Source organism: Cervus canadensis, chromosome 10, assembly GCF_019320065.1.
Source record: "Cervus canadensis isolate Bull #8, Minnesota chromosome 10, ASM1932006v1, whole genome shotgun sequence".
In the NCBI taxonomy this organism is placed as follows: Eukaryota; Metazoa; Chordata; class Mammalia; order Artiodactyla; family Cervidae; genus Cervus; species Cervus canadensis.
The window spans coordinates 50,856,993-50,879,141 of NC_057395.1; the positions used below are offsets into that span (position 1 = coordinate 50,856,993).

Sequence of the window (22,149 nt, forward strand, 5' to 3'; positions counted from 1 at the left end):
ACAGGACACCATGAGATGTGAAAATACAACCCACAGAGTGTGAGATAATTTTTGCAAATTGTAGATCTAATAAGAGACTTGTATTTAGGATAAATAAAGAATTGTGTGCTGTGCTTAGTTACTCAGTTGTGTCTGACTCTTTGCAACCCCATGGACTGTAGCCCACCAGGCTCCTCTGTTCACACTGATTCTCCAAGAAAAGAATACTGGAGTGGGTTGCCATACCCTCCTCCAGGGAATCTCCCCAACCCAGGGACGGAACCCAGATCTCCCACACTGCAGGCAGATTCTTTACCGTCTAAGTGGTATAACTGCTTTGGAAAACAGTTTGAAAATTCTTCCAAAGGTAAGTAAAATTACCCAGCAATTCCACTCCTAAGTTATATTCCCAAGAGACTTGAAATCACATACCCACCAAAAAACTTGTATATGAATGTTCACAGCAGCATTCGCTAAAAAAAAAAGTAAAAAGTGGAAAGAACCCAAATGTCCATCAACTGATAAATGGATAAGATGTAATATCCATGTAATAAGAGTAGCATTCAACCATAGAAACGAAACCCTTGTACATACTACAACACGAATGAGCCTTGCAAACACTATGCTAAATGAAGAGTTGGACACAAAGGACTACATACTGTATGATTTCATTTATGTGAAACGTTCAAAATAGGCAAATCCAGAGACAGAGAAATTAGTGGTTGCCTAGTGCTGGGATAGTTGGGAAGAAATGGGGGAGTGGCGACTAAAAGGTATAGGGTTTCTTTTTGGAGAGCTGGAAATGTTCTAAAATGATCATGGTACAGCTGAAATAATTGCACAGCTTTGTGAATAAACCGATTGCATTGTAAAACAGAAAGCATTGATACTAGTGACCAATGCAAAAATTGAAAAAGTTGTATTTAATAAATCTAATATCTGCATTATTGCATCTGTCACAAAGTCCAAACTCGTACGTGGGAATTGAGTCATGAAAGCGTTGGGAACTTGAATTTACAAAAAGCAAATTGAACTCAAAGGTGAACGGTCTGCCTACAAAGAACTGCACTTGTAAGGAACAGTTTCGCTTAACAAAGTCATAACGGATCTTATACAATGTTTTGGGAAGCTTGCTTTCAGGGACCGGCGGTATCTTAGAAGCGTGAGCGTACAGCGACTGCGTTCCAGCTTCCTCGCACGGTTATAAGAGAAACGCTGCCGAGGATCTACTAAACCTTCAGAAGCCTGGTCCCCGCAGTGAGGCACTTGCTGATTGGTTGTCGCCTAGAAGCATGGAGCTGTCAATGATTGGCTGAGGCTGACATTGATTTAGGCTGACTTTGATTTAGCAACTTTCAGAAGCCTGGGTACTGGAGTGAAACTGTTGTTGACTGGCTGATTTTCAGAAGCCACTGGAGTGAGGCTGTTGCTGATTGGCTGGTTTGCAGAGCCAGTGTACTGATGTGAAGTGATTTTTTGTTCAGGACTTGGAACTTGAGCCAGAAAATCTTTTCTTTTCTTGAATATGAAAAACAAGTACTTTAAAATTTTAGTTCCTTCTTTTGGTGTTCCCTCAGCTAAACTCATTGGAGACACCATAGAGATTGTCCAAATCTTTTATTTGTAGAGGAAGGATTTTCAGCTAGTAATTTAAGAACAAAATACTGTGGCAGAAAGAAGTGTTAAAGGGTGAGTGTTAGTCGCTCAGTCCTGTCGGACTCTTTGCGACCCCATGGGCTGTAGCCCGCCGGGCTCCTCTCACCAAGGGATTCTCCAGGCAAGAATACAGGAGTGGGTAGCCATTTCCTTCTAGAGGGTATCTTCCCAACTCAGGAATGGAACCCGGGTCTCCCACATTGCAGTCAGATTCTTTACCGCCTGAACCACCAGGGAAGCCCACCTGACTGTGAAAAGACGAATATAGGACATTTAGGGCATCCTGAAAAGTCAATATATGACGCAGGACAAAATCATTAAATATATCCTCTATATATGATGCCTGGAAACTGTCAATTATACAGAAGACTGAGGCTCGGTGGGATTTGCTTTCTTACACATGGCCCTGAAGTCGGAAACGGGTCGACTTAGAATCTGAACTGTAAAAGGCAGGGATCCCTCTGGGCCCCTGTGAGCCCCTAACGTCTGTGCAAGGCTAGACGCGCATTGCTAACCCGAGGTCGGCTAGAAATCGGCTGAATGTTTGAAGGGAGGATGCGTAGTTGATTAGCAGCGGGTGTAGAAACCGCAGCAAGGTACCCTCCTGGGAGACCGGGGTACGAGATCCGAGCACCCAGGCGGCAAACGAGTCTGCCCCCGCGCCGGCGAGGTGCCGCAGCTTCTGAAGGTTTTGCTGGAGGCCGTAGGCGGCTGAGCGGGGCGGGGCGGAACGAGGCCCCGCCCCCGGGAGCGCCTGTGTGCGTGGCTGGCAGCGCCGCAGAGTCCGACTCCACGATGCGGGGCCCGAAGACAGGGCACAGCGGCGGCGTGGTAGCCTTAACTCTGGACAACCGCCTCGAAGCTTAAGGACGACTCAGCCCTGCGGCCCTGTGTCCGCCCCCCACCCACCGCAGACGCCCACATCCGCGCCCTTTGCGCGCTTCGGGCTCCGCCCCCGCCGTGCTCCTGCACGCTGCGCCCCCCGCCCACCCGGCACGCCCAGCCGCCCCGCCTAGCAGAAGTGGGCCTGAAGCCGCCCCTCAGGCTTGAGCGACCCTCGCAGCGGTTCGGTCCTCGTCCACTGTCGACTGCAATGGACGCGTATCCGCCGCACCGGGTGGGGCTGACCCGGGCGCGCTCCCTCGGCGGCTCTGGCCGAGGGTCGCCCTCCGTCAGGTACAGGGGGACGAGGCCTCAAAGGGGAGGGCAAGGGGTTGCGGGCTGTTGGGGTCTGGCGACGCCGCTCGCCGAAGGGCGTGGTCCGATATGGCTTCCTAGCGGTCGGTTTTTCCCTGAACAGTTTCCTGAGGAACGTTTCCCGAGGAACGGCGCCTGGTGCCGAAGCTCCCACAATGGCTTCCTTGTCGACAACCCCACAACGGATCCCCTGTGAAGACCCCCCTTGCTGTGACATCCCCACCCCCACAGAACATTTTCCCCTGAAAAGATTCACTTATCGAGGACCTGCACAGTGGCTGATTAACTCACTTGCCTTCCCCGGAGAATATTTCTCCCAGAAATGGCCATCATTGGAGACGTCCCCTCACAATAGCTCCCCTGTATAGAACCCCATATTGGTCTACCTAGAAATGGCTGACCTGTCTTGCTCCCCTGAAGGAGCGGGTCTCGTTTAGAACCTTTCCTCTGCATTGCGCCCGCCCCCTCGCTCCCCCTACATAAACACCCACCCGGACCGCATCTTCCATACTGCGCGTTTCCGCACTTCCCCCTGCCCTGTCCTGAGTCGCTCCCTCACTCCATGATGAGGAGCTCAGATTGAGGAGAGGTGGAGGTCATTAGGGGCGCAGGAGGTAAAAACGAACTGCGTAGGGAAAGGGGGTCAGAATCCCCGAAAGCTGCGGACCCCAGGCCACAGAACCTAGAGATAAAGGCCTCGGGGTGCCTCAGTCTAGGGAGGGTCCCCACCCCCTTTCTGTATATGAAGGTTTATTTCTACTCTCTGCTCCGTGTGCCTTTGGGACTGACCTTGATAGTCTTGGTATCGTGTGTGATGGAACTGGGTTGGGGCCGCCAGCGAAGTGTGGATGATGGAATAACGGAGAGGTTGTGGCAGAGACCGTTGAGAAGAAAGGAGGAAGAGAGAGAAATGGGCTTTGGTTCTACTAAATTGTCAATAAACAAGAAGAGGGTTTTTGTTTGTTTTGTTTGCTTTTTCCCCCGATTCTAGCTCTTTAGCAAATATAGCGTTCCTTTGAAAGAAGGTTTTCAACTTACCTGTGAAAACAGTCTTTCCTATATCTTTATTATGGGATTTAAGGCATTGTATTTTAAAATTTTTGCTCGAAAAATTTTTTATCCCTTTGTTATGGTTTTTTGTTTGTTTGTTTTAGCTCCACCAGATTCGTGACGAATAAGAGCTAAATCGTAGAATCATGTTCTTCTCATACTTACTGACATTCCTTCTTCCACCCCAGCTACTAACACATGTTTGTTGAATAAAGGATAGAGGAGGTGGGACTAGATACCCTTGGTTTCATTTGGGAGTCCTAATTGCTTCTGATTTGGCTGGTGACAGGTGACATATTTGGATTCCTCTTCTGCTCTTCAGTGGAATTCCACTGGCCTTTACGGGTTCCAATTGTTTAGTTGCTTATGGTAACCATCTCCAGTCTGTTTTAACGTTTCTGGCAGCCAGTTTCACTGTTACAAAGTATTTGAATGTTGAATACAATAGAAACTGCACTGGGTACTTAGAACTTGGGCAGCCACCCTTCAAATCCAAGGCTTTTGTAGACTTGGGATTTGTTCCTATCATCTTGAGCTTTGAAGTCTGGAGTCTTTTAAGGAAAAAAGAGTTTCCCAGTAAAATCCACCTCTGAAATAACTGCTTCCTTCCTTGCTTCTAGTAGCATGGCAGCATGCTTTTTTTTTTTTTGGTAAGTAGTGTTTCTTTTGTTAAAAAACATTAATGTTCGCTAACTTTACTAATCATATTCAAATTTCGAATTTTCTGCCATGTGGTTTGAGTGAAACTTGTTAGTGTTCAGACAAGGATAGTACCAGGAACCTCAAGGCCTGGTGGTTGTATACCTCTGGTAAAAGAAATTTGATGAAAGTTTCCCTGCTTTCCCTGCTGTTTTTTCTTTTTTTTTTTTAAAAATATGGAACGCTTCACGAATTTGCGTATCATCCTTGCGCAGGGGCCATGCTAATCTTCTCTGTATCGCTCCAATTTCAGTATATGTGCTGCCGAAGCGAGCACTTCCCTGCTGTTTTTAACTGAACATACTTTTCTTATTCATTCAGTCAAGCCTTTCCCTGATTATGACACTGAATGTTCCTACCAGGTTTGTTCTCAGTACTTTGCTATCATCCATATTTGGGCTTCTTTGCTACACTCCGACTCCTGAGTGATTAAAAAGGCAGGCCTGACTGGTGAAGTTACATTCCTAAAGACCCATAGATGGTACTTTGCAAGTGAGTGGCACTTTTCTAGCAATGGAGTTAATCTTCACAGGCTAGGAATAGAGATCATAAGTTAAAATATTGTTACTTAGATCTGGAAGCTACTCATGGTAGTAATCCGTGCTGTCCATCAAATATCTTGGGTTTCTGTCTCCTGGGCACGTGGTACACTTGTACTTGCTTGCCTCCTTGAAGTTGGGTAGGGCCTTGTTCGTTGCTTTTGGTTAGTGAAATGTGCACAGGAATGATGTGTATCCATCCCTTCATGGTAAAAGCTTCTGATGTGTAACTTGCCACTCTCTTTCCCTCTTCTGGTGATTGTGTGCTCCAGATGGTGACTAGTCTCAATTTGGGAACCAACTAGCTTCCAGATGATCTATCTTTGACATGTAGACTGAGCAAGAAATAAGCCTATTTTCAAGCCACTGAGATTTTGAAGTTATTAAAATAACTGAAGTGAAAGTCGCTCAGTCGTGTTTGACTATACAGTCTGTGGAATTCTCCAGACCAGAATACTGGAGTGGGTAGCCTTTCCCTTCTCCAGGGGATCTTCCCAACCCAGGGATCAAATCCAGGTCTCCTGCATTGGAGGTGGATTTTTTACCAGCTCACCACAAGGGAAGCCCAAAAATACTGGAGTGGTTAGCCTATCCCTTTTCCAGCAAATCTTACCGACCCAGGAATGGAACGTGGGTCTCCTGCATTGCAGGCGGACTCTTTACCAACAAAATAACTATCTTTGTTTGTACTAAGGAACCAATGGAAATAGCTGAAATATGCTTTCGTACTTAAGATCTTTTCCTGCAGAGGAATCTGATCCTGCTTTGGACTTGTTTAACAGTTTAAATTTCACTGTTTCTTTATGCAAATTCCAACATACACTGTGCTGGATGTTGTGAATTCAGACAGATAAGGCAGGTCTCTGCCCTCCAAGAGCTTTTTTGTAAGTGGAAAGAGAGAAAAACAGTAAAAATCATAATACAGAGAGGTGAGAAGTAAGTCTTGGGGATGAAATAGGGCTGAGGGAACAATAATGTTAGAAGGCAAAGGCAGTTTTGAGACTTAGCAGTAGGAAGAATGGAGTTGCCAGTTACTGATATTGGAAACACTGGAATAAGAGTAGGCCTGTGGAAAAAGGGTTCAATTTTGGCTTTGTTCATTTTGAGTTTCCTAATTGACATCAAAGTGGAGATACTGCATTAGCAGTTGGATATATTAGTCTGGAGTTCAGAAGAGAGATTGGAACTACCACTCATATTACTGATGACTCCAAGTTTTTTTTTAAGCTTATAAGACTGGATAGAAACCCAGGGAGTAAATATAGATAGAGGACCAGCGTCAAAACTTTGGGCTTTCCTGTGTAGAAAAGACAGTGTACCAATGTCTTCCAGATTTTGAGGGAAAATGGATTCCTACCTCCTGAGATAAAGGAAGAATCAAGGACAGTCATGGTCTAATGATAAATGTTAGAATAGACAATTAGATTTGGTAATACGGTGGTCATTGATGACCTTGACAAGAACAGTTTTGGTGTAGTGGATTCAGTAGAAACTAAGAGAGGAATTGAAGACAGTGAGTATAAAAAGTTATAGTGATGCTATTTCAAGGATTGTTCTAAGGGAGGGCAGAGTAATAGGGCTGTGGCTGGAGGAGCATGAAAATGTTAGAATTCTTTTTGTTTTTAGGTGGGCAGATAGCATGTTTGTAAGTTAACAGGATGTTGGAGTACAGAGAGACAAATTGATGATTAAGAGAGAGAAGGGACAAATGCAGGGGTAAAGTCCTTGAGTAGAGAGAGGAAATGGAGTCTAGGTTATATAAATGGATATGTTGGCCTCAAGCTAGATAGATACGTGGACAACGGTTCATCTGTGGTGATTATACTGACCCAAGTACTGGTGCATTGTTAGCTTGGTAGTGGGACAGAGTGAAAGTTCTCTTCTTATTACTTCATATTCTCAGTTAAAAAGAAAGGTCTTCAGCTAAAAATGAAGAGTGAGAGAGGTAGGTGTTGGAAGTTTGAGGAGAAAACAGGTGTGAAATTCATCCAGGAGAGTGGGGGGAAATGAGATAAATAAGGAAATATTTTTGGATTGCCGGATATCACCAGTGCCCATTTGGTTAAATTTAAGATGAGACCCAGTTACCATGTTGAATGTTTTACCTTAAGATGTATTAAGCTCCTTGGATGTGGGCAGTGGGGGAGGGAGTGGCTGAGGTAGGATAGAGCAGTGGTCTCCAGTCTTTTTGGCACCAGGAACTGGTTTCATAGAAGACCAGAGTTGGGGGCGGGGAGAATGGTTTTGGAATGATTCAAGTGCAGTAGGTTTCGAGCTCCAGTAATGCTAGCAATGGAGAGTGGCTGTTAATACACAGGAGGCTTCACTTGGTCACGACTCATCTCTTGCTGTGCAGCCTGGTTCCTAACAAGCCATAGACCAGTACTGGTTTGTGACCCAGGGGTTGGGGACCCCTGGGATAGAGGACATCTTTGGAAGATAGGAGTAAAAGAACTGGGAGGTAAGGATAGTAGAAGATCAGTGCATATTGAGATCATCATGAGTTAAGTTGGGAGTAATAATAGCAAAGAGACAATGATCCAGAAGCCAAAATCTTGAGGGAGTGCGGAGGACTGAGTGACCTACTGTAGATGTCTGTAACAAGAAGGGATAGTGAGTGGTTATTATTTGTTGGGATGAAGAAATCATCCAGTATAAAATACAGTTTCTCAAAAAGCCTGTGTTTCCAGATTGAAACAACCCTCCAAAAATCCAGCACAATTAATTTTAAAATATGCATGTGTGGCACAGCATCATGAAATTTTTGAGCACTATAAAGAGAAAAGGATATCTACAAATCACATAGAGTCAGGAATCATAAGATTGGACGCTAGAGGATAATGGAGCAAATAGTGCTTACTAAAAGAAAATAGATTCCCACTCAGAATTCTGTATCCAACCAAATTCTCAGGCAGGTGAGGCAGGGATAAAAACATTTCACACATGCAGGATCTCATAGTTTGACTTTCCATGCACCCTTTTTGAGTCACTGAATAGGGTGTCCTTTAGCAAAAAGTCTGACCAGGGAGCTCCTGTGCTGGAGTTCTATACCATGTATAGGTGAGATTTCTTTCTTGTTAAAGGGCTCATAAGGAAGGGCCTTCTTTGTTGGCTCCTGGAAATTACCAAAGAGTTGGGACCATTTTTTTGTTGCCATTTCCCACATTGCTTGCCCTAGTGCTTAGGTCAGTATCTGGCACATCGTCAGTACTTAGTAAATGTGAACTGCTGTTGTTAGCTGTTGTGAAACACTGCTTGCACTAATTGTTTGTTGAATGAATAGAGAATAATTATAGGTGAAACTGTGGACTGTGGGTGTTCAGAGAATGAAGACTCTCAGTTGTAAGCTAAATGGTGGGAAAGTGGTTAACCATAGTGATGTTCTACTGAGAGGGCTTAAGTAAAGCCTCACGGAGGCAGATTATCTCTTCAGGTGATGTTTTTTGGCCAGTACCCATGGTTCTCTTTTGGGTTTACAGATCTACAGAAATAGTAATTGTCCATTTGTATGGACAGTTGTGTCCAACTTTTTGCAACATCATGGCCTGCAACATACCAGCCTTCACCATCTCCCAGAGCTTGCTCAGACTTATGTCCATTGGTGATGGTGATGCCATCCAACCATCTCATCCTCTGTCATCTCCTCCTCCTCCTGCCTTCTTATCTTTCCCAGCATCGGGATCTTTTCCAGTGAGTCGGCTCTTTGCATCAGGTGGCCAAAGTATTGGAGCTTCAGCTTCAGCTCAGTCCTTCCAATGGATATTCAGGATTGATTTCCTTTAGGATTTTTTTTTTTTTTTTAGGATTGATTTCCTTTAGGATTAACTGATTTGATCTCCTTGCAGCCTAACGGACTCTCAAAGAGTCTTCTCCAGCACTGCAGTTTGAAAGCATCAGTTCTTCGATGCTCATCCTTCTTTATGGTCCAATTCTGACATCTCTACATGACTACTGGAAAAACCATTGCTTTGACTATACCGACCTTTGTCAGCAAAGTAACGTTTCTGCTTTTTAGTATGCTGACTAGGTTTGTCATAGCTTTTCTTCCAAGGAGCCAGCATCTTTTAATTTCGTGGCTGCACTCACCATCCTCAGTGATTTTGGAGCCCAAGAAAATAAAATTTTTCACTGTCCTGCCTTAGGAGAACTGAAAATGCAGAGCAAGATGTGACCTTGTATGTATGAAGATGTGAAGTTTCACCTTCAGTGTACTTACTGGGATGCTGGCCAGGGAGGCTTGGTTTGGTGCTTATAGAAGTAAAAAGGGTTTGCTTACTTATTTTCTTATGACCTTATTTCTGAACCAAGGGTGGAGGACTATGTATGGATTTCACCCAGTTCTTAGAAAATAGGGCCTTCCCAGGAAAACCTTGTAAACTGAAATGGCATAAAGTGAAGAAACAATTACTTTAAAACACATCTTACTAAGAGAGGCACAGAATAAATCAGGATAAAGCAGAGATGCTCACAGACACGGTTCAAAGCTGTTGCTGAGACGCTGAGTGTAGTTACCAGGAACGATCTTGGCAGTGCCACTCTCATTGCTCCACTGTAAAACAGATGGTGGCTATCTTTGTTTTTCATCTTTTTTTCATAAAAGCAAAAACCCTCTTCAAATTTCTTTCAGTTACTGAAAACGGGTAGGTCTTTGGTAAAAGCGACATTTTGAAAAGCAAGCCTCTGTCTGCTTATTTTCACATATGTTTGAGAAGTCTGTGTTGTTGCATCAATAGTGCGTAGTATTTTAACAGTATTTCCTAGCTCTTGGGCTCTTCTGTGATGGTCTGATTTTTGGAGATGGGGAGTAAATGAGATGCAGATGCCCTCAAGAGTTCCACAGCTTACATATTGTTGTTTTGCCCTGAAATTAAGAAGAAAAAAAAAAGCAGTTTGTGACTTGGGTATTTAAAACTGTTATCTGTAATTTGGGGCTTCATTGGTGGCTCAGTGGTAAAGAATCTGCCTGCCAGTGCAGGAGATGTGGGTTTGATGCTTGGATCAGGAAAATCCCCTGGAGAAGGAAATGGCAACCCACTTCAGTATTCTTGCCTGGAAAAATCCCATGGACAGAGGAGGAGCCTGGCAGGCTATAATCCCTGGGATCACAAAAGAGTTAGACGTGACTTAGTGACTAAACAACATCTGTGATTTTGAACCCTGGTTTGAGGGAAAGTTAGCTAATTTGGCCTGTTTTTTGTTTTAAGCTTCTTATTTGAAATAATATTTATAGGCGAGTTGCAAATATGGTGTATAGTGTTCCTATATGACCTGCTTCCTCTAATGTTGACATGGTGCATTTATCAGAGCTAAGAAATTAATATTTGTATTTCATATTAGTTTACTAAGTAAATTTTTGTTTACTTGGAGTTTATTACTCCAAACTTCATTTGGATTTGCCCAGTTTTTCCACTATTGTCTTTTTTCTATTCCAAGATTCATGTCAGGACTCAACATTGCATTTATGTTTTGGCGTGCTTTTAATAGTCAAAGAAATGCGGGAAAGTAATTATGGATGCCTTCTGAATGAAGACCTGTGAACTGACTTTCCAAAGAGCAGATTGTGTGTGGAAATGCTCAGAGAAGGATGGAGAAAAGGAAAACAATATATTCTTTCAGTGGAGTGTACTGATAGACGTTGAGATACCATTTTTCCATTTGTGGTGGGTAGCATTTTCTGAAGTTCTTATATTTAGTTTGTAGAGAGTCTTATATACCCCGATTTGTGAAATGGGTCTAGACATGAATTCCAGTTGGGTGCAAGTTTTAACCATTTTAGATAAGGTGACCTGTCTGTTGTTCAGTCACTCAGTCATGTCCGACTCTTTATGATTTCATGGACTGAAGCACGCCAGGCTTTCCTGTCCTTCATCATCTCCCAGAGCTTGCTGTTTACACTCATGTCCATTGAGTCGGTGATGCCATGCAACCTCTAGTCCTCCGTCATCCCCTTCTCCTCCTGCCTTCTGTCTTTCTCAGCATCAGGGCCTTTTCCAGTGAGTCAGCTCTTTGCATCAGGTGGCCAAAGTATTAAAGCTTCAGCTTCAGCATCAGTCCTTCCAATGAATATTCAGGACTGATTTCCTTCAGGGTTGACTGGTTTGATCTCCTTGCAGTCCAAGGGACTCTCAAGACTCTTCTCCAACACCACAGTTCAAAAGCATCAATCCTATCAGGACCTATTAGGAACTGTATTTGGCAGCTGGTGAAAGATAGTTAACAATAATGACTTAACTTTGAGGTTTAGTCTCTCTTGCAAAAGATATCTGTCTGGAGGAGGGCAGGCTACTCCCAGTATGAAGTCATCAGGGAACCAGCGTCTTCTGTGTCTGTATTTAGCAAATGGATTCTGTTTTTTCTATAACTCCAGGGTCACAGAATGACTGCAGGAGCTCCAGCTATCAGATCTATCAGGCAAGAAGGCAGCTTTCCTAGTTGTGTCAGTTCCTTCTCTTCAGAAAGCTTTCCCAGGAGCCTCCACCTGATGGCTTTTGCAAGACTCATTGGTCAGGTCTAGAAGTAGAGAAGCTGTGCCTATTGTTGCTCCAAGTTGGAATACTATTAGTAAAAAAAGAACGGGAGAATGCATATGGATTAGGAAACTGTCTCTCTCACAGGCAGATGTTAATAGCTATGTGGAATGAAAGTTATATTGCTTAGAATTACTAATGGGTCTGGTGAACTATATGAAAAAATGCTGGGAGAAAATTCAAGTCTCTGAATAGTCAGATGATGCCAACACATTTCTCAGTCGTGCATGCTCACATGTGTGTGTGTGTGTGTTTCTTCAGTTTGAGTCACTTTATGGTCACTGTTTAACCATGTATTGGTCATGACAGCAGTAATGTTGGCTTTGTTTGTTCCATTGCAGGTTGTTGCTCCAGAAAGGAATTCAGTGGGAAAGGACATTTATTGACTTGAGACACATCCTGCCTTCTTGCCTTTCTTCCAAGTCTGTTTCACAGAGAGAATAAATAATTGCCACTTTAATGCAGGGCTAGCTTTCTTAAACCTTAAACCCTTTTCTTAGTAGTCCTACAGTAGCTTGTTGTAATCATTGCCTGAAGTCTGAATTAATGCTGATATGACTTGTGTTAACTTGTGTTGTTGATTTCCCCCCAATATTTTATCATGAAAACTGTTCGTAAATACAAATAAGTTGAAAGAATTTTTCAATGGACATTCATGTATATTCATACCTAGATTATTTGCTCTGTTTGCCTTATAGTCATCCTGATATTCACCCATCAATTCATCCTATATTTTAATGCTCTTCAAAGTAAGTTATAGACATTGGTATGGTTTAATCCTGAACATTTCCTGATACTGATTTTGTAATAAGAATGCTTTCTGTTTCAAGTGACAGAAACCCAACTCAAAAGAGTAAAGTAAAAAAGGAAATAAATGTTATTGGCTACTTGACTGGAAGGAATAGTGGGGAGGTAGACAAGTAGATGGTGACTGCAGCCATGAAATTAAAAGACGCTTGCTCTTTGGAAGAAAAGTTATGGCCAACCTAGACAGCATATTAAAAAGCAGAGACGTTACTTTGCCAACAAAGGTCCGTCTAATCAAAGCTATGGTTTTTTCAGTAGTCATGTGTGGATGTGAGAGTTGGACTATAAAGAAAGCTGAGCGTCAGAGTATTGATGCTTTTGAACTGTGGTGTTGGAGAAGACTCCTAAGAGTCCTCTGGATAGCGAGTAGATCCAACCAGTCTATCCAAAAAGAAATCAGTCCTGAATATTCATTGGAAGGAGTGACACTGAAGCTGAAACTCCACTACTTTGGCCACCTGATGAGAAGAACTGACTCATTTGGAAAGTCCCTGATGCTGGGAAAGATTGAAGGTGAGAGGAGAAGGGGACGACGGAAGATGATTGGATGGTGTCACCAACTCAATGGATGAGTTTGAGTAAACTCCGAGAGTTGGTGATGGACAGGGAGGCCTGGCATGCTGCAGTCCATGAGGTCACAAAGAGTCAGATGCGACTGAGCGACTAAACTGAACTGAGACAAGATAGGAAGGGTTGCAAGAAATAGGGCCTCAGGAACTGGGACTCTGCTATCAAAATAGTTGCCTCTATCCATATAGCCCCAAATCCACATTCTTCCGGGACTATGACCCTAGAGGCCATTTCTCTTCTACATCTAAAGCAGAAAATTCCTGGAAAGGACTCTAGCTGGGCTGGCTTGCTCCTGGGTGACTCATGATTGGATGCTGTGGTAGAGAAGAGGCATAGTGTATGTTACTAAGAAAGATAAAAATGGAAAGCATGCCGAATGAATTATATACCTCAGAAAGCTTTCCCACTTGTTCTTGGATGCTAGCATGATCCTGGTGTTTGACAATGAGATTACAAAGGAAACTAACAACTGCAAAAATCCCAAATGAAGTAATGGTACAGCCAGCCCTTCAGATCCACAGGTTCTGCACCCATAGATGCAACCACTCAAATCAAAAATATATTTTTTAATTTGAGAAAGTTCCAAAAAGCAAAACTTGAATTTGCCACACACTAGCAACTATTTATGTACCATTTACATTGTATTTACAACCATTCACATAGCATTTATATTAGGTTAAGTAACCTAGAGATGATATAAAATATACGGGGGAGCTTCCTTGGTGGCTCAGTGATGATGAATCCGCCCGTCAATTCAGGAGACATGGGTTTGCTCCCTGGTCCAGGAAGATCTGCCATGCCACAGAGCAACTGAGCCTGTGGACCACGGCTATTGAGCCTGTGCCCTAGAGCATGGGAACTGCAACTATTGAACTGATGTGCTGCAACTACTGAAGCCCGCATGCCCTAGAGCTTGTGCTCCACAACAGGAGAAGCCACTGCAGTGAGAAGCTGACACACTGCAGTGAAGACTAGCTCCTGTGCAGCAGTGGAGACCTAGCATAGCCAAAAACTAGTAAATAAGTAAAATTATTAAAAAATATACCAGACAATGTGCATAGGTTATAATGTAAATACTATGCCATTTTATTTAAGGGACTTGAACATCTGCAGATTTAGCATCCAAGGGGTTCCTGGAATCAATCCTTCATGGATACCAAGGGATAACTGTCTAACAAGGACACTTCTAACTATTACATTAATAGTTCAAGAGTGGTAATACATGGTTTAGAAGTTATGGGGAAACAGGTATTCTGGTATATTATAGACGGATGTTTTAAGAAAACATTTTAGCAAAATTTATCAAATTTTTAAATGCAGATACCTCTTAACCTGGCGATGCTAGTCTCTGCCTTGCAGAAAATTTATTGTTGTTCGTTGTTCAGTAGGTAAGTCTTGTCTGACTGTTTTCCACGCTATGGACTGCAGCACACAAGGCTTCCCTGTCCTTCACTATCTCCTGGAGTTTACTCAGACTCATGTCCATTGTGTTGATGATGCCATCCAACCGTCTCATCCTCTCTCGCCCCCTTCTCCTCCTGCCCTCAGTCTTTACCAGCATCAGGATCTTTTCCAGTGAGTCGACTCTTTGCATCAGGTGGCCAGAGTATTGGAACTTCAGCTTCAGCATCAGTCCTTCCAATGAATATTGAGGGTTGATTTCCTTTAGAATTGCAAGGATTTGATCTCCTTGCAGTCCAGGGGACTCTAGAGTCTTCTCCAGCACCACAGTTCAATAACATCAGTTCTTTGGTGCTCAGTCTTCTTTATGGTTCAGCTCTCACATCTGTACATGACTATACAGCCCTTTGTCAGCAGAGTGATGTATCTGCTTTTTAATACACTATATAGGTTTGTCTTAGCTATTCTTACAAGGAGCAAGCATCTTTTAATTCTGTGGCTGCAGTCACAGTCTGCAGTGATTTTGGAGCCCAAGAAAATAAAATCCGTCACTGTTTCTCCTTTTGCCCCTTCTGTTTGCCATGAAGTGATGAGACCGGATGCCATGATCTTAGTTGTCTGAGTATTGAGTTTTAAGCCAGCTTTTTTTTTAGACTTGTGCCAAAGATGGCTTTATAAGGTTGTTCATTGAAACATTGTTTGCTATTTGCAAAAATAATAAAAGTCATGAATGTTCAATCATAGTGTTTTGTTAAATAAAAGCAAAAGGATATAGTACAACAGTTTTAAAAATGAGGTTGTGTTCTATTTACTATCTTGGAAAGATCTTGAGGTACAGTGTTAAGTTAAAAAAGCACATTGCAGAGCAGTTACATATCTCATTTTGATTTTATGTAAAAACAGTGAAGTGAAAAACGACTCTCTCCACAAAAAACTCACCCAAACTGTGTATTAACTGTATTATATCAGATTGTTCACATCAGTTTTATAGGATGAAGTGATTCAGATTGGTATGAGAATTCACTTTGTAAAACATCCAAAACACAAAGCATATAGAATATAAGGAGAATATATTCATGTTTTAATAGTTTGATTTTAAAAATCAAAAAGCATAAATTATGAAGAAAAACAGGCAAAAATAAAAATTGCAAAATTTCTCCCATTTCCAGGGAACCATGATAATGAAACACAAACAAAATATACTTAGCTATATATATAGTAATTGTTATAACGGCAGTGAGCAGTGAACTAACTATTAAATATAAAATGGATGGTGGGGAGAACAGAGGTGATTGTTTAGAATTTAGAAATACTGTATCTGAGGCTAACTTTGTTGTCAGGAAATCAGTGAGGTATGTTAGAAAAAGTTCAGAGCCAGGATACTTGGTCACTCAGGTTTTAATGCTGTTAATCTTTACTCAGCCTTGTGATCTGGGCAGACTGTTTCTGTTTAGGTCTTGTTTTTGCCGTGTCATCTGTCATGTCTAGATTTTGAGCCTGAATCCAATGAAAGTGAGAAGTATAGTATAGTATACAAGCAGCATATTTCATAAAAACTGTATTACTGGGTCTGCTGCCCGTTCATTGTTGTTGTTTAGTCACTAAGTCATATCTTGTGACCCTCTGCAGGTATTCTAAAGGAGGAACTTTGTAACGTTGTAGGTGACCACAGGCCTTCTACTCAGGATGTGCTAGCTTTTGTTCAGGTAGACCTGAAAGCTACAGGGCAGTGCTGTTGCTGGGTTTGGTGTGTGTTTGAAAATTTCTACTGAGAACAAGGGAAAAAAGACTAGATGGATACAAAGAAAACTCACAATGGCGACCTCTGGGGGTGGGGAATAGTGAAAACTTAAGTTTTGTATGTAGTGTTCCGATTTTTAAGTAAAAAAGGATAATAAATTAATACTTTACATATCTGAAAAAGGCATTAATGTAGGTTAATTCGGAGTGCTTGGAATATGAATATTGTGGTTTTCTTTATACTTAACAGGTTTAAAAAATGTTTTTTAAACAGGTTTTTAAAAAATAGATAAATATTTCAGTAAATGATAAGTTTAATGGTTCAGTGATAAATAATAGGCTATGTTCTAGTCAAAAATTAAATTTGGGAAGCAAGAAAATCTTCAAAGGAAAAAAAGAACTAAATTTAGATCTACCCATTTTGCAAGAAAATATTATTAATGTTTTACTCTGGGAGGAGAAAGATCTTCCTCCATTTTATTTGCTTCTACTTGATTTGGCCAAAAAAACCCTCTTTTTGCTCCTGTCTTGGCTTCCCATGGCAGTAGTTGGGGAACTGGCTTTTCCTGGTCACATGACCTGTTAATGCTTTTTGTCGCTGGCTGGTTCTGAGTTTGAAAACTCAAGAGCTCTTGGTAACTTTGGTAGTCAGCCAGGATTGGGAAATGGACTAAAGGACCAACTTAATGAAATCTTTCTAGTGCAGAGAATGATTGCAAGATGAATCTTCTATTAAACATGAGAAAGTGGGGATGGATAGGCAACCATTTCCCAGGGATAGAGTTTTCTTACTTTAATCTTAATCATCTTGCAGTTTATTTATTTATTTATTTTTTGTGTAATAAATTATTAAAGTATAAAGAAGATAGAGAAAGCTTCTGACATAGGCATCAGAAGGGGCAGAAAGAGTACCCCCTTATCTTGCAGTTTAAATTCTGCTACTTCCAAAACCCTGAGTTACTCCACATGTTCCCCCTTACCTCCAGCCCCAGATTTTTATTATGAAAGTGTTCAAACAATACAGAAAAAATGAAAGAATAGTGCAAGAATATACCCATCACTTAGATTAACTAGTTTTGATTCTTTGCCTGTGTGCATTGTCTTTACTTTTTCTTTTCATTCTTTTTTTTCTGTTAAACTCTTCAATTTGCAGACATCATGGCATTTCATTCCTAAATACTGCCTCATGCATCTGCTAAGAAAAAGGACCTTCTACTATGTAACCACCGTATTATCTCAGCTAAGAAAATTGGTAGTAAATTTGAATATGCCCTGGATAATAGATAATAATATTCTGTTAAGATGTAATATAGTTCCAAGGCATACTCAAATTTTTGTCAGATGTCTTATAGATGTTTCCCTTGGGTTGGTTGGTTGGTTTTGTTTAAATCAGATTGAGGTTAATAAGTTGCACTGACTGACTATTCTTCATTACAAGAGTTCTCCCTCTCTGTTTTTTCTGTTTTATGTGACATTGGTTTCTTTAAACTATAGCCGAATATGCATAAAATTTACCATCTAAACTTTTTTAAGTGTACAGTTTAGTGGCATTAAGTATTTTTACCTTATTGTGCTACATTCACCATCCACAGAACTCTTCATCTTGCAGAACTGAAACTCTGGTACCTGTTAAGCAATAACTCCCCACTCCTTCCCTCCACCTCACCCACTCGCCCCCTGGCAACCACCATTCTACTTTCTGTCTTTGTGAATTTGTCTGTTTTAAGTACCTCATAAAAATGGAATCATACAATATTTGTCCTTTCAGGACTGGTTTATTTCACTTACTGTAAGGTCTTTAAGGCTTATTCATGTATTATCATGTGTCAGAATTTCTGTCCTTTTTAAGATTGAGTGATATTCCATTGTATGTATATACTACAGTTTATCAGGTGGCACTAGTGGTAAGAAACTCGCCTGCCTATGCAGGAGACATGAGAGACATGGGTTCAATCCCTAGGTTGGAAAGATCCCCTGAGAAGGGGATGGCCGCCCACTCCAGTATTCTTGCCTGGATAATCCCCTGGACAGAGGAGTCTGGCAGGCTACAGTCCATAGGGTCACACAGAGTCACACACAACTGAAGTGACTTAGCACACATAGACACTTGGGTTGCTTTTACCTTTTGACTATTGTCAATAATGCTGCTGTGATCATGGGTGTACAGATGTCTCTTTGAGTCTTGCTTTTGTTTCTTTGGAGTATATACCCAGAAGTGCAATTGTTGGATCATTTGGTAATTAATTCTGTGTTTAATTTTCTGAGGAACACTGTACTGTTTTCCATAGCAAATGTAATATTTTACATTTCTACTAATGCAGTACAGAGGTCCTGATTTCTCCTTCTCCTTGCTAAACTTTATGTCTTCTGCTTTTTTGATAGTAGCCATGTTAATTTGTGTGGCAGTAATATCTCTTTGTGGGTTTGATTTTTATTGCCCTGATGATTAGTGATGTTGAATATCTTTCATCTTTTCATATGTTTATTGGCTATTTAGATATCTAATTTGGAGGAATGTCTTGTCGTGTTCTTTGCCCATTTTGAGTTATTTGTGGTTGAGTTATAGAAGTCCTTTATGTATTCTGGATATTAGCCTCTTCTTAGATACATAATTAGTGAATATTTTCTCCCATTCTGTGGGTTGTCTTTTTACTCTGTTAATTGTGTCCTTTGATAAACATAAATTTTTAATTTTGATGAAGTCTATATATATATTTTTTTCATTTGTTGTCTGTGTTTATGGTGTCATAACAGGAAATCATTGCCAAATCCAGTGTTACGAAGCTTTTCCTGTATGTTTTCTTCTAAAAAATTTTGTATAGTTTTAGTTTTACATTTAGGTCTTTATTCTGAGTTAATTTTGTGTATGGTATAAAGTCAGAGTTCAAATTCTTTTTTTTTTTTAATTAATAATTACCCTATGACTATAAAGTTTTCCCAAAATCATTTGTTGAAAAAACTCTCCTTTCTCATTCTTGGTGCATTTCTCAAAAATCATTTGACCATGAGCACATTATATTATTAGTAAGTGAAATAAGCCAGTCACAAAAAGGGTTTATTACTGGGCTCTCTGTTCTATCCCATTGTTCTGTATGTCTTTCTTTATGCCAGTACAAACTGTTATGATTATTGTAGCTTTGTAATAACTTTTGAAGTTAGGAAGTGTGTCTTTTAGCTTATCCTTCTTTTTCGATACTGTTTTGTCTATCCTGGGTCCCTTGGGATTTCATGCGAATTTTAGGTGGATTTTCTATTTCTTCAAAAAAAGTTCCTTGGAGGGGAGGGATAAATTGGAAGATTGGAATTGACACATATGCACTACTATATGTAAAAGAGATAACTAATAAGAGCCTACTCTATAGCACAGGGAACTCTACTCAATACTCTGTGATGGCCTATATGGGAAAAGAATCTAACAAAGAGTGGATATATGTATTTCTGTAACAAATTTACTTTGCCCTACATTTGAAATTAACACAACATTGTAAGTCAATTATACCCAATAAAAATTAAATATATAATATTATATATTATATTAAGGTCCAGTGTGGGAATATGAATGTATTTCTGTTATTGATGTCTTCTTTAATTTACTTCAGAAAGCTACAAGTGATTCAATTTCTTTGAATCGTCACCAGCGTTTGGTATCATCACTATTTGTTATTTTAGTAGTAGATGTATAGTAGTGTCTCATTGTGGTTTTAATTTGCGCTTCTCTAATCGATGAGATCAAATTGCCAGCATTCATTGGACCATAGAGGAAGCAAGGGAATTCCAGAAAAATATCTACTTCTGCTTCATTGAGTATGCTATAAAGCCTTTGACTGTGTGAATCACAACAAACTGGAACATTCTTATAGTGATGGGAATACCAGACCACCTTACCTGTCTCCTGAGAAACCTGTCTGAGGGTCAAGAAGCAACAATCAGAACCTAACATGGAACAACTGACTGGTTCAAAATTGGGAAAGGAGTACGACAAGGCTGTATATTGTCACCCTGTTTATTTAACTTCTGTGCAGAGCACATCATGTGAAATGTTGGATTGGATGAATGACAAGCTGGAATCAAGATTGCTGGGAGAAATATCAACGACTTCAGATATGCAGATGATACAATTCTAATGGCAGAAAGTGAAGAGGAACTAAAGAACCTCTTGATGAGGTTGAAAGAGGAGAGTGAAGAAGCTGGCTTGAAACTCAGCGTTTAAAAAATGAAAATCATGGCGTTGGGTCCCATCACTTCATGGCAAATAGGTGAGATTAGGCACGTTCAGGTGATATGGCCATAGACTTCATGGCAAATAGAAAGAGAAAAAGTGAAGGCAATGACAGATTTTATTTTCTTGGGCTCCAAAGATCACTTCTGACAGTAACTGCAGCCATGAAATTGAAAGACGCTTGCTGCTTGGAAGGAAAGTTATGATAAACCTAGACAGCATATTAAAAAGCAGAGACATCACATTGCCAACAAAGATCCATGTAGTCAAAGCTGTGGTTTTTCCAGTAGTCATGTATGGATGTGAGAGTTGGAACATAAAGAAGGCTGAGTGCCAAGGAACTGATGTTTTTGAATTGTGGTGCTGGAGAAGACCCTCAAGAGTCCCTTGGACAGCAAGGAGATCAAACCAGTCAATCCTAGAGGGAATCAACTATGAATATTCATTAGCAGGATTGATGCCGAAGCTGAAGCTCCAATATTTTGGCCACCTGATGCAAAGAGCCAACTCATTAGAACAGACCCTGATCCTGGGAAAGACTGAAGGAAAAAGAAGGTGGCAGCAGCGGATGAGATGGTTAGATAGCATCATCAACTCATTGGACATGAATTAGAGCAAACTCTGGGAGATAGTGAAGGACAGGGAAGCCTGATGTGCTGTGGTCCATGGGATTGCAAATGGTCAGACACAACTTAGCAACTGAACAACAACAACAACAACAACGGATAATGATGTTGAATCTATTTTCATGTGTTTATGTGACATTTCTCTATCCACTTTGAGAAAATTTTCTTTATACCTTGACCTATTTTCTAATTGGAGTGTTTTTTTGCTGTTGTGTTTTGAGAGTTTTTTTTGTATTCTGCTGTTTCAGATAAGTGATTTGCAAATATTTTCTCCCATTTTGTAGCTTGCCTTTTCATTCTCTCAGTAGAGTCTTTCACAAAGCAGAAGTTTAAAATTTTGGTGAAGTCTAATGTATCAATTTTTAATGGATCTTACTTTTGGTATCAAGTCTAAGAATTTCATTAAATCCTATGTCCTGGATATTTTCTTCTCTTTTCTTTTAAAGATTTTATATTTAAATTTTTTATATTTAAGTTTTACATTTAGATTTTTAAATCTGTGATCTCTTTTGAGTTAATTTTTGTGCCAGTTATAAGGTTTAGGTTAAGGTTCATGTTTTTGTCTATGGATATCCAGTTGTTCCAAAGCCATTTATTGAAGAGACTATTTTTCCTCTCTTGGGTTGCTTTCCACGCTTTCTCAAATATTACTTGGCTATATTTTTGTGGGTCTGTTTCTGTTGTTCCTGTTCCATTCTATCGATCTACGTATCTGTCTCGTAGCCAGAACCATAGTCTGTAGCTATATAATATGTCTTGACATCAGACATAGTGATTCCTTCCACATTATTCATTTTCTAAAAAGTTTTTGTTATCCTTGAATGTTCCTTTGCTTTCCCCTATAAGTTTTAGAGTGATCTTGTCTATGTCTATAAAGAATCTTGCTAGGATTTTAATAGGAATTGTGTTAAACTTATAAATCAATTTGATAAGAATTGACATATATATTATGTTGAGTTTTCCAGTCCATAAATATGTTTCTCCACTTACTTAGATCTTATTCGGTTTCCTTTATCAATGTTTTGTATTTTTTAGCATGTAAGTCCTATTCATGTTTTGTTTGGTTTATATTTTGTTTGGTATATATATTATATATTTGTTTGGTTTATATTTAAATTTATATTTTTAATTTTGGTTCC

At 40.5% G+C, this 22,149-nt stretch overlaps 1 protein-coding gene and 1 non-coding gene across 3 annotated transcripts in view; one reads left to right on the forward strand and one right to left on the reverse strand.

The window, feature by feature from the left end:
* Positions 1–2,388: 2,388 nt before the first annotated feature.
* The window catches only part of DNAAF9 (dynein axonemal assembly factor 9), a 172,287-nt gene continuing 152,526 nt past the window's right edge, over positions 2,389–22,149 (forward strand). For both annotated transcript variants that reach the window (XM_043478392.1, XM_043478393.1), the window contains exon 1: positions 2,389–2,811. In XM_043478392.1, the coding sequence (XP_043334327.1) occupies positions 2,729–2,811 (83 nt within the window). In that variant the 5' untranslated portion in view covers positions 2,389–2,728. The remainder of the gene's footprint in view (positions 2,812–22,149) is intronic.
* LOC122448985 lies at positions 4,752–4,858 on the reverse strand. The gene has a single exon (XR_006271806.1). It is a non-coding gene; the product is annotated as a U6 spliceosomal RNA (small nuclear RNA).